Source organism: Miscanthus floridulus, chromosome 18 (genome assembly GCF_019320115.1).
Source record: "Miscanthus floridulus cultivar M001 chromosome 18, ASM1932011v1, whole genome shotgun sequence".
Classification (NCBI taxonomy): Eukaryota; Viridiplantae; Streptophyta; class Magnoliopsida; order Poales; family Poaceae; genus Miscanthus; species Miscanthus floridulus.
In genome coordinates, this window is record NC_089597.1 from 120,226,946 (window position 1) to 120,239,350 (window position 12,405).

General features: G+C 48.2%; 2 protein-coding genes and 1 long non-coding RNA gene across 3 annotated transcripts; 1 reads left to right on the top strand and 2 right to left on the bottom strand.

Moving 5' to 3' along the window:
* Positions 1–234: 234 nt before the first annotated feature.
* On the bottom strand, positions 235–1,967 carry LOC136521425 (uncharacterized). Its single transcript, XR_010775548.1, has 4 exons — positions 1,799–1,967; positions 1,609–1,664; positions 642–683; positions 235–536 (listed from the first exon to the last, which is right to left on the bottom strand). It is a non-coding gene; the product is annotated as an uncharacterized lncRNA (long non-coding RNA).
* A 986-nt stretch (positions 1,968–2,953) lies between these two features.
* LOC136520664 (uncharacterized) lies at positions 2,954–3,363 on the top strand. Its single transcript, XM_066514264.1, has 2 exons — positions 2,954–2,997; positions 3,139–3,363. Exons 1-2 carry the CDS (start codon positions 2,995–2,997, stop codon positions 3,361–3,363), a joined length of 228 nt encoding a protein of 75 aa, XP_066370361.1. The 5' UTR covers positions 2,954–2,994.
* Positions 3,364–4,689: 1,326 nt separating this feature from the next.
* On the bottom strand, positions 4,690–8,786 carry LOC136522430 (uncharacterized). Its single transcript, XM_066516251.1, has 6 exons — positions 8,586–8,786; positions 8,103–8,235; positions 7,797–7,900; positions 7,247–7,391; positions 7,005–7,145; positions 4,690–6,879 (listed from the first exon to the last, which is right to left on the bottom strand). Exons 1-6 carry the CDS (start codon positions 8,624–8,626, stop codon positions 5,131–5,133), a joined length of 2,313 nt encoding a protein of 770 aa, XP_066372348.1. The 5' UTR covers positions 8,627–8,786; the 3' UTR covers positions 4,690–5,130.
* Positions 8,787–12,405: the final 3,619 nt, after the last annotated feature.

A 12,405-nucleotide genomic window follows, 5' to 3' on the forward strand; every position in this document is an offset into this window, starting at 1 on the left:
TAACGTGGCCTAAACAAACAGAACGGGCACAGAACCTATGTTTAGACTTGGAATAAATGGGCACTTGGGATGGTCAGTATCTGAACTGAAGATGTTATTGATAGAACACAAAACGTAGACCCTGCTGGTGTACGTAATCTTCATCACAGAAAATTGGGAAAATTTAGATTCTCACTTGAGTGCGGGCAAGGCCAACAGAGTGGCTTTCCATTCCTAGTTGGGATCATGTAAAACTATCAAGAAACTGAGAGATTTAAATGCAAGAAACTTGTCTTGTTGCATCCATTACAGAATATGTCATCATTATTATCAGGAAACCATCAGTACCATAGCTAGCAGATGAGAGGCTGAAACATCTTCTGATCAAGCAACCAACTGCATTGCAAAACACAGAACACAATAGGTAGCACTGTTACAATCGCATATAGTGAAGCACAACACAGAGAAGGTGGCCAGGCTCATTTCTTTCCACTTTTCTTGAGACCCGAGCCTCCAATTGCGCCCTTCTGTGCCTTGGTCTTCAGCTCCTTCAGTGCCTGTTGGTGCAAAAACCATACAATAAATAAATGGCAGCAAATTAGGATCCTCCACCCAAGCAGAATAGAACAAGATACCAGATAAAATTGACCACAATGTCTCACCTTTTCCTCCTCTTTCTTCTTCTGCAAATAAGCAAGATCACTCTGCACAGAAAGGATACCAGAATAATGTCAAGTAGAGATCAGTTGTGGACTGATCACTGAAGCTGCTCAAATTACACCTTCTACTAATTGCTCACTAACTAGTTCTCCAAGTAAGAAGGAATTGCTCATAATTTTGAAGGCATGACCATCGTCTAAGTCAGATGCTCATTCATCCTATCCTCCCTCATTAATATGAGGTAAGACAACATTCATCAAAATACTTAAGGTATTCATCTATGTTGAACTAGACAACCATACGAACATGCTCATTCCATCCTCCCTCATTAATGTGGTAACACAACCATTCATCAAAATACCTAAGGTATTCATCTATGTTGAACTGACAACCATACAAACATATAAAACAACCACTGGCATAACTACCTCTGTACCATTACATTTACTCCGAGGTTCGGAGATGTCAATTCAAAGCAATTTAGTTCTGAAAACTATATTCCAAAACAATTGGTTACTGGACCATAAAAAACAATTGATTAATGTTTCAGAGCAAGTTCGGGCCAGTAGTTGGAATACGGAGAGTCATGAATACATCCAGCGACCAGCGTTTTACAGCACGACAGAAGAAAAAAGATGGTCAGTTGCAGATTTTTGAAGCTGTCCTAGCTGTTTTACATGATGAATCCACTATCGTGCACATCTGCTAAAAATACGTCAAGAGCACATCTTACATGACAGCCCAATTATCACAAGTTCTGACACCCCACATACCATTCGCCAAATTCCCCTTCTGCAGGATTTTAACTACGAAACATGAACCGATCTAAAACACGAAGACGGGCTCCACCAGTCAACCGCCCACACCCTATGGTTAGGCGTTTCACAGACGCAGACGCAGATCGCTATTCGGGGCAACGAACCAATCGAGCAACGAGACGGGAACAAAGTCCAACGCGTAGCAACATACCTCGTCGTACTCCTTCTTGTCGACCTTGGGCGCCTTCAGCGGCTTGGCCTTCCCTCCTGCAAAGCAAAACCCAGCCGTCGCGTCAGAACCCTCGAGAACGAGAAAAAAACCAACCAATCGACACCAAACAACAACCCAATCCCACCCGATCGCAGAAGAGGGAAGAGAGGAAACGACGAGACGAACGCACCTTGCCTCGACATGGCCGGCGGGGGCGGATCGGCGGGCGAGGGGGCGAAACCCTAGGCTGGCGAGCGCCGCGACGGCGAGTTGGTGGGGAAAGGCGAGCGGAATCGGGTGCGCGAGGGCGAGAGCGAGAGGAGACGGGCGAGGAGGCGAGTGATATGCACGGAGGCTGCGAGCGGCGAGCCCGTGGGAATCTTTCAGTCGGGGAAACCCGGGCCGGGCCTTTTCTGGTATGGGCTGATGGGCCATGGCTGCCTGTGTGTTGTATAGTGGGCTGAGAATGGTCTCTTGTTCGTGGTATGGCCTCTTTCGGCCCAGAATGTGCTATTTTGTGGGCCGTTGGGGTTTCTGCCTGTGTGGACTGTGGAGTGCAGGCAAGAAATTGCTTGTTGTTGTCCAAACCAAAGGTGATCTTCTCAGCATTGATCATGTGACTGTTGCATACTTATCCAAAGTTTTTCCATACTTCCATTTTGGACGTTCCTTCACCGTACGTGGACGGTACACCGTACATGTATATCTATCCAATCCAAGTACACCCATCCATGATCTTGCATTTTTGTTGGTGAAGAAGACGGTACGAAACCTCCAAAGAATCAAAGGAAAATGTGGACGGAAAACCAACCAACCCCGCTGCCTGCTGCTAGACTACGCAGGCCGTGGGGTGCGACGCCACGCGGAGCAGAAGCAACACGGACGCCGAAAAGGAGACGCGATGGGTGACGAAATGGGCGGGCTGCACGGCGCACGCAGAGGCAGATCAGGTGCAGGCCCCGAGATAGGGTGGCGTGGTGGTTCAGCAGCAGCCCCAGGATGAATGATGGCCGCGCGTTCCTTGTCTGTAGTACGGCGCGGCCAGCCGGCGCGCGGGCACGGTGGGCGCCCCCCCCCCCCCCCCCCCCCCCCCCCCCCGGACCAGTACCAGTGCTGCAGCCACCGCCACCCATTTGCGTCGCCACGGGGACACACGCGCATGCATCTGACTTCTGACGGCTCACGCCACGCATGCGTCGCCGGCTCCGGCTTCCTTCCATCCCGATCCCGTGTATATATCACCCCCGTGAATCTCTGGCCAAGAGCCGTCGCCGTCAAGCATTCCGAAAACATCCGAAGCCTGCATTGCGGCTGGCGGCGCTCTCGAGGACTCGGCATCTTCGCTGCCAATTGGCAGTGCCTCCATCCAGCAGCCATCGCTAGCTCATGGTGAGGGTCTGCCTGTCTGGACTCTTCGCGCTGTATGTGTCTTCTTGGCTGCTGCTGACGACGCGAGGCCGGCCGCGGCTTTGACCACTGCCGCGCTAACGCGTTTCCTTGTGTTATCTGACGACTCTCGTGCTCGTGCAGGCCCTGCTCCCGCTGTTCCTGAGGCCGGTGGTTCGGTTCGCGGCGCGCGTGGCGGCCGGCGGGCCGGCGGTCGCGGCGGCGACGATCCTGCACCGCGCCGGCGCGCTGCCCAGGAACCGGGGCCTGGAGCGCCTCGTCCGGGACGACGCGCTCGGCGGCCGCGACGGCCGCGGCCAGGACTGCATCGCCAGCTTCGTCGTCGGCGTCATGCGCTGCCTCTGCTAGTCTTTGTAGACTTGTAGTATAGGTGGCGCAGCAAATGCTGCCCATGGACGACATGACATGCACGTCGCCATGACATGAGGATTTTTTTTTAATTTTAATATTTTTTGAAAACTAATTTTAAATCTAACAGGGTCGTTTTTTTTTAAAACTAACACTTTTAGCCGCGCCTATTGCCTTAGCGCGGCCAAATGCCTGTGCCGCGTCATGCATGGTAGCGCGGCAGAGGGCTGACGTGGCGACGACCGGAATCGCTGACCGCTGACGGGGCAGGGCCTACCGCGCCACTGATCTTGGCGCAGCAGTGCCGCGCCCTGATCCGTGGCGCGGTAGAGCCGAATAAATATCGCGAGCGAGCCCCCGCCCGCACGCACCCCTGCCCCGCCCGCCCCCCGCCAGCGCCCGCACATGGCCGCGCCCACCCACGCGGGGCAGCGCCACGCAGCGCAGCACCTGCGCCGGCCGCGCCACGAACGTCGGCGCTGCGCTGCCCCGCGTGGGCAGGCGCAGCCGCATGCGGGCGTTGGCGGCGGGCGGGCAGGGGTGCGTGCGGGCGGGGGCTCGCTCGCGATATTTATTCAGCTCTGCCGCGCCACGGATCAGGGCGCGGCAGTGCTGCACCAAGATCGGTTGCGCGGCAGGCCCTGCCCCGTCAGCGGTCAGCGATTCCGGTCGCCGCCACGTCAGCCCTCTGTCGCACCACCATGCATGGCACGGTATAGGCATTTGACCGCGCCAGGACAATAGACGCGGCCAAAAGTGTTAGTTTTTTTTTAAAAAAAAAAGACCGTGTTAGATTTAAAATTAGTTTTCAAAAAGTGTTCAAATTTAAAAAAAAAATCGACATGAGCAGGTCGATGTAATGTAGATTCGGTTGGCTAGCTAGAGCTAGAGAGGGGAAATGGACTCCATTGTTCGGAGGGAATTCACCTTGAAATTTATAACAGGGAACTTGCATTGCAATGCTACCCTTTACCTTCTGCACCACCTCTCAACTGAAGGCATTACATCTAAACGACAAAGTTTCAACAATCCGGCAAAATTTTGCAGATAAAAGTATTCAACATTACGGATAGGTGTAGGAATCAAGTGTACCTCTTGCAAAATATGGTTCTCACATGACAAACGAACGAACGAACAAAAAAATTGTACCTCCTGCAAATGACAAAAGACAAGGACTACGGAGGCCAGTACAGGTGACTAGGAATGTAAAAGTAAATCTCCCTTGCAGACGGCAGGGCTGTAAATCCTGCTCTATGTAGTATGCACAAACATACAGCGCTCATACAAATCTAAGCAGCTGAAGAGAAAGTATCCCTGAGAATTTATCATCATTTACACACATTCCATCATGAAATGGTGAATTTAGTACATCTGGCAATGCAATTTGGAGGTACAATATATCCAATCAAATCCCTATCAAACAAATAAAGAATAAGCAATGGAAAATCCCTATCAACTGTATTATATATCGTGTTAACCTGAAACCAGTGCTCCTATTCTACACAAACACCTGGTTCAAAGGAAAACCTATAACAAGAGCACTGTAAAAAAAATCTAACAGAAAAAAAAAGAGAGTAAAACACATACACAAATCTGTTTAATCTCTTATAGGAACTGCACATCAAAGAACGACTCCGTGGTTGTGTCTTGCAAGGAACTGTCAACAAAGGATCAACTCTTCAGCTGAAAGAACGTGTACACAAGCCAGAGACCATCTTATGCCACCTCAAGCCTTCCTCAGAGCCTTGACCCGAGCATTATGCCACCTCAAGCCTTCCTCAGAGCCTTGACCCGAGCAGCCAATTCATCAAAGTCTGGAATTTTTGGGAGCACATGCGCACTCCTAGGACCATCAGGCTGAAGTGAGGTGGACCGAGCAGGAGCCTTCGCATCTTCACCCGGGCCAACAGATTCAGGTGGTAGCGAGATAGCTCTACCTGGGGGATGCAAGGAAACCTTCTGGAGAGCATCAAAAGCTATATTTGCTTCATTGTTGGTCGGTACCGAACCTTTCTTCTTGCTATAGTGCATCAAAAGTTTGTCCATCATCTTTTCCTCCTCATCAAGGTCTCCGTTGCATCCACTGTTGTGTCGCCTCTGTCCATTTGCATTTCGTGGCAAGAGATTGCCAAAATCAATAGTAGTCTCATCTGCTTCAGGTTGCCTACGCTGCATCAACCTGCTGTAGTCATTGTTGTGGTTTAAAGTTCCATTCCTCCTGCCTATGTGCTTTGATTGGCTACTTGGAGTTCTCTGAGCATTCGTCCCGCTACCAGCATCACCAGTCCCATTGCATTTCCGGTTCTGGTCATATTTAGCACCATTCTGCCTGCTTGAGTGGCTTCTGTGACTTTTGGGTGTTTGGCTTGTGACCTTCTCATTGTTAGGCACCTCAACATAAGCATCAACAGGTGCTGGCAGCTTTGCAGTTCTCCTTCTAACAGAAACAGGTCGAAGCACATCTTTGTTCTCCAAGTGATCAGTTTGTCCAGGGATATTGGGCTTGCTGTAACCACTTGGAGTGCGCTTTTCAGGATCATCATTCACAGGTTGCATGTTAGATTTTGGTTTAACATAAGGAGGCAGCATAGTACCTGCCCTCTCTGGCAGTCCTTGTCCTTTCTGCACCGGGCATCCCAGATCAGCTAAATGCTGCTGTTTATCATGCAAGAAACCATTGTTTGCTTGTTTTTCAGTAGGATTCTTCATGTTTGCAACATTCCGCTTAGTGTAAGGAGCCTTGTTTCTAGTGTTACCGCTAAGAGGACTCACTGGACGTCCTTGATTGTGTTCAGGACCACCAGGCATGCGTGAACCATGAAGGACTTCGTTATTCTCTTTTTCAATATGGTAATCTCTCACAGCCTCGTTTGCGTTGACATTTAGTTGAACTGTTTTGTTGCCTTCTGTTTCAGGAAATTTGACTGCACCAAATCCATTCTTAGGTAGGCCATTGAGATCAAGCTCCACTGCTTCCATCAGCTCCTTTTCCAAAGGGCGGACAGCTCTTCTGTTAAGCTTCTGAACATCTTTTTGGGTGTTCCTTCTGTTAGTGTCCACAGGAGACACTGGTTTCTGCAAATGTTCCTTCTCATCAGACACATCAGGTTGCTGCTTCCTCGAATTCTTATCAATTGTATGGTGTGCATCAGCTTGAATATCCTTTTGGATCAACTGTATTTCCACTTTCTCAGTATGGTGTGCAGGTTCAGCATCATAGTTTCTTTTACATGGAACATCCTCAGTAACCTTCTGCTTGTTGGATGAAGCAGTTGCTAGTTCTACGGGCTTGATTGAGTAATTCTCAAGCATATTCTTATTTTTTCTTTCACATGGAGCATCCCCATCGCACTTTGTCTTGTCGAATAAAGGCATTGCTAGTTCTGCTGGCTTCCTCGAACTCTTCTCAAGGATATCCTCTTGTTCTTCACATGGAGCATCCTCAACGCATCTCTGCTTGCTGGATAAAGGCATTGGTAGTTCTGCTGGCTTCCCTGAACCCTTCTCAAGCATATCCTAAGGAACAGTGGAAAACACATTACATGATTTCAAGTTAAGGACACATTTTTGTGTGCCTACATCATAGTTCAGGTAATAAATTTGTTTGGAGAAAACAGGTAATAAATTTGTGGAGCACTTACATGTTCTGTTTCCGGTGTGGCCCATAACTTGAGATGCAATTCCTTGGCATCAAAACTAACGGATAATTCTTCAGCAACACTTTGCATGACTTGCAACTTTTCCTCACTAGTGAACAGTGTACTGTCAAGTTTCCGAATGAACTGCAGACAGAAGGATTGATAATACTGTGAATATGTTATGTATAGGACCACAAAAAGCATAAAACAATTCAATAACAATAAATTAGCATCATCTTGCATACCTCCCGGCTAACAAAATGCTCAACAAAATTTCCATATCTCTCTGTGAATATGTGCCTTAGGTCACAAAGTTCAGGTAAATCAGGATACCGAGCAGCAGCAAAAATCAGGGTTGACACAGCTTCCCTGAATTCTGGGGGACATTCCCTGTTTGGAAAGGAAAAACACAAAAGAAATGTGTTCATTGTTTGAGCATCAAGATAACACTTTTCTGTTTGCACTCTTTGCATACTTCTAAACGGTAGTGGGAAACATGGAATTCACTAACTGAACTACAATGAATACTTTTACTAACACCAAAAACCAAGCATACACCGCAGAAGTATTATGAATGCTAGCGCTACTGAACTACTGTCTTGATTACTTAACAGAATGCATCGCAGCCAGCCCCGACAGACATGGGGTGGTATGCCATAAGGCTCATAACCAACACTCTTGGCCATTAACAATGTGTTCCATAGATTAATTCCTCAATGTTACCATGATTGTTAGTAGTTGACAACAGAAATGAGGAAACAAAAAAGAAACGTTAGTTGAGCTGATTATATTTACCTCTGCTTCTGAAGGCTTCCCAGTTGTTTTCCAATGTAATCACAGAACCTTTCGATCATATCATAGCAAGAAGCATGGTTCAGCTCAACTATCAGGCCATCCATCTGCATTCCAAATAGCAATTAATGCCAGGAAACAGAAAACACTACACCAAGTTAACCCCCAACCGGTAAAATCCATCAATTAAACCCCTAGACAAGACTCCCCAACTCGCTTTTTCCCCAGAACAAAACCCATTCGCGACTCTAGAGCGATGCATAAGCAACGTTGAACAACAGAGCGCCCGGCTGAAGAAAAGAAACATACCCTTCCGAAGGCGTGGGTGTCGAGGCCATTGGCGAGGAGGTCGGCGACGTCCTTCTTCAGGAACCGGATCATGGCGTGCTTCTTCCGCCTTATCGGAGCCATCCGCGTCCGGATGCATTTGATGGCGTGCTTACTGCATCCGTCGTGGAACAGACAAACAAACCAAAGATTGGTTAGCCCAACCCAAGAACAGAAGCCGCTTTTCCCGTTCAGGTTAAACAAGCGCAACCAAATCGTCGCGAACATGGGGGAGGGAAACCGCATTCAGCATCACATCCCGGAGAAATAAAAGCGAAGAAAAGGCAGAAAAAGAAAACAGAAATCCAAACCCAGCGAAGAAACTATCCATCCAAGAAACCAAAGAACCCGAGTAGAATCGTCCGAGGAACAGCAGCCGCGAGAAGGAACGAATCCTACGGAGACCGGGAACAGAGCAAGCCGAGAACCAAGAAACCTAGCGAAGAAAAGGCAATCTTTCGGTACCATTTGTTGTAGAACTTGGAGTTGAGCAAGCTGTCGAACATCTTGCCACTGCTCCGCGACCTCCTCCCTCCTCCTAGCGCTCGCCTTCCTCCCTCTCGCTTCCCCTGCGCTCCGACCAACAGGCGAAGCTACCAATGGCGTCGTCAAGGCATGAGGTGCGGCAAGGAGGAGGCTTTAGGAGGGGAGGGGAGAGACGGTTGGGGGGGGGGGGGGGGGGGGGGGGGGGGGGGCAGAAGTGGAGAATGGAGGTGGTGGACAGGCTCTGCAGGAGGACAGAACAGAACGGACGTGAGGCGAGCGAGCTGGTCGTCGTGGGCGTGGCGGCCGGCGACGCGAGGGCCAGGTGGAGGCGAGAGGGATTCGCGCAGTTGCCCGCCGTCCGATTGGATATCGACGAACGGGGGATCGGGACGGCAACGGCAGAAGCGGAATAAAGCAACCGCCTTTCGAAATTCGTAGCCCTGCCCTTTCCTAAATCTTAGCAGTGGCCCGTTGCGGAATCCTTGCGCGCACCTGCTGACTTTTTCAACGGTTTAGGAACTCATATCTCATCATGCCATACTAGTTGGGTTATGTCGATGCTCATATACAAACATGATAAATATATAGTAAGTTTTGAACAGTTTTTATATTGGAAAAATGTGTATGTGTATATGGATTTTGGCAGGGAATGTTAAAGTGTCAGACATGATACTCGAGATCCCTCTCAGTAAAATTTCATACTATAAACTTTGGCCATGTTCGGCTTATCCCATATTCGATTTGTTGGACTTCTTTTTTTAGTCGGAACAGTATTTTTCTCTCACAACAATTCAGCCGGAACCGTGTTTTTCAGCCAGTTTTAGCTAAGTTTCAGACCAGCGAACGGGGACTTTATGAGTGCATTGACCCGTTGCGACACATGTCGTGGCCTTGTTGACTTTTTTTTTCCCACATTCCGCCCGACATGCTGCTGCTTCCTAGAGAATCTCTGTTTCAAGCGGATAATGCTATAATAAAACAGTATACTTTACTAATACAGTAAAACTATATTTTAATTAAAGGCTATATATAGGTGCAAGTTGGATAATAGTACAGCTCCTGTACTGTACTCCGGCAAGGCTAATTTCAACGGTTCTCTGCTCTCTCTCTAATACACCGAACTACAGTAAACAACAATGATTTTTAACCTCCCGCATGGGATAACAAAGTGATTACCGCAGATGGTTTCACGTGCTCTGCGAGACGGAAACGTCCCTGGCCTCTCACCCTTATCATGTCCGCCTTTTCCCGTTGGACAGGCAAGGGAAGGGGCGTGCAGAAAAAAGCTTCCGTCCTGGCATGGCACGCTGGCGTCTATCACACTCTTCCACAAATCCAACAAGAACTGTCATGATTTGGCTGGCAGATCCAGAGAGATTTCTCATTTTTGGTTTCAAGATCAGCAGCAAATCAAATTGATCGCTTTGGGCATGGACATGATCGAGCTAATCTGCTGTGGATTAAAATGTCACCAGCCAAACCTTATTTTTCTTCATTAAATCTTGCACAGGTCAGCCCGGCTGACCAGCTCACTCATAGAAATACTATTTACGTTCAGATAGAATAATATTTTTCTCTCACAACAATCGGTCAAAACAATATTTTAATTTATTTTTCAGTTCCGTCGAACAGCCCGTCCCGTGACCAGGAGGAATCTTGCTGCTGCTGCAGAGCTATGGGCTATGGCAGTCTTAGCCGTTGACAAGCCTTTTCTAATCTGAGCAGTAATAGTAGAGGGTAGGCGAGAAGAAAAACCATTTCAATAAAAAAAGGGAGAGAAGAAAAATATCATTATGTAGAACAGAAAAAGAAAAGATGTCGTGCCTGCCTGCCATTACAATCTCCAAGGAATACTACTCCATGCAATGATGCAAATGCAAGCGTAGGATGTTGTCGGTAGGGGGACGTGGCGAGGAGTGATAGGTTCTCTTCCCAAGTCTGACTAGCACAGCCGAGACGTTGCCGGGTATTACCGACAGAAGCAGATTAAGATTAGTAGATGATTAATAAAGAAACCAGATGCTTGTGCCGGCGAAGTGGGATTCCCAAGAATGCCATTTGGACCGTATGCATGGACGGAAGCATAGCAGTATAGCACATTGCTAGCTTGCACGGTCCTATGTACACTACACCATGACACACATTTGTCTACACTTATGTGTTGATAAAAGGCAGGTTTCGACGACATATTATGTATTGCCAATTGTATATCGTTTTAATGTCTAATCATCTGTCGGCAATAAGACTGTAAGACTACAAATTATCTGTCAGCGTTTCTCTGCTGGCGGAAAAAGTGTCGGCAAAAATTAGAAGACTTAGAAAGTGTTGGCATAGCCTATACAGGGCAACTGTGCAAGTGTTGGCCAAGGAGTACCCGCGTGTGGGCCGCCAGCGGCAAAATCATGGGGCCAAAGCAGGACGCCGAAATATTGAGACCCACGCAAGAAAGCGTCGAAAACTCTTCCACCCACTCCGGCTCCGCACACCCAAAACAAATTAAAAAAATCCCTACACCCGCCGCCCTACGACAGTGCTCCCAACATTGCCGCCGCGGCACCCCAACGCCCCCCTTGCCAAAGCGCCGCCACACACTGAGAGCTATGACGAGCGCCACCATACGGCGGCACCGCTGGGCACCACAGATGCCCCCGCCCACCGCCGAGCGCCATCGACGAGCGCCGCCGCCGGGCGCCACCGACGCCCCAGCCCGCCGCCGGTAAGCGAGTGCTGCCGCACTGCAGTGGATCTCCCGTGCGGTGTGCATTCAAGTGCGTTACATCCCCCATCTCATCCTCCACATCATTCCCTTCCCCTCATCCTCATTCCCCCTCTTGCTAGGGTTTGGGCGCAGGACCACCGCCGCCGCTCTATGCCATCGATGAGCACACACCAAGTATGCCCACCACTTCTCTTCCCTTTGCTGCTGTGCGAAACCAAGCGCCCAAACCCTAAATCAAGCTATTTATATTTGGAACCGATCTAATTACTAGTCTATACATGTCAGTTTTTTTTGCAAAACCTATGGATCTGTGCGGGTGTATGTGTACACCCATGTCCTTTAGTGTGTCCGCCCTGATTGTGCGCAGATGGATCTGTAATCCTTGCTAGACAAGTATCAAGTTTTGCTCGATTGGAGGGGTTTTTACTATTAGGTACTATTTACCGATGAAACAAATCTGACTTGGAATGCACCATGGATGTTTCTGTGTTATTAGGGATTACCTTTTGTATCATGAAAATTCATGCCACATGCAGGTGTTTTCTGTGTCGATGCTTCCTTGCTTTATATTCTTGGTACAGATGCTAATATAATCGATTATGTGTTGCAACCAAGAAGCCCTGCCATGGTGATCATTATGATGATCGTTATGGTGGAAACACACAGCTGTATGTGGGTCGTGTCTCCTCCCGTACAAGGACACAGGACCTTGAATACCTTTTTGGCAGATATGGGAGGTTATCCTGGTTATAAATATGAGATGTTTTATGCATTTTCCATGAAACATTTTTTTTTGAATTTTGACGAGTCAAGGCTGCTTTTGATCTGTATTCCAATGTTTTCTTTTAGCTCTGTTTAGTTTACAGAACCACTGATGCAACTTAGGCCCCGTTTGATTCCACTAGATTGCAGAGTCCAGTTTCCACAAACTACCTATTGGATAATAGATGACATTTGGCCTATACGCTTATACCATAACCAAATTCCATGAAAAGGTAGGGAACACTTAAAGACTGTTTGGATTGCTGGTGGTAGCAGAATGCCTATGAAAATTTCCTTACAAATTATTGTTTCTTTGGC

Bases quoted from the DNA above. Each gene is read 5' to 3' on its own strand.
- LOC136522430 (XM_066516251.1), bottom strand. From the start codon at position 8,626: ATGTTCGACAGCTTGCTCAACTCCAAGTTCTACAACAAATG. The intron at 7,901-8,102 runs GTATGTTTCTTT...TTTGGAATGCAG, and splicing joins ACACCCACGCCTTCGGAAGG to ATGGATGGCCTGATAGTTGA. The intron at 7,146-7,246 runs GTATGCAAGATG...TTCTGTCTGCAG, and splicing joins AGCATTTTGTTAGCCGGGAG to TTCATTCGGAAACTTGACAG.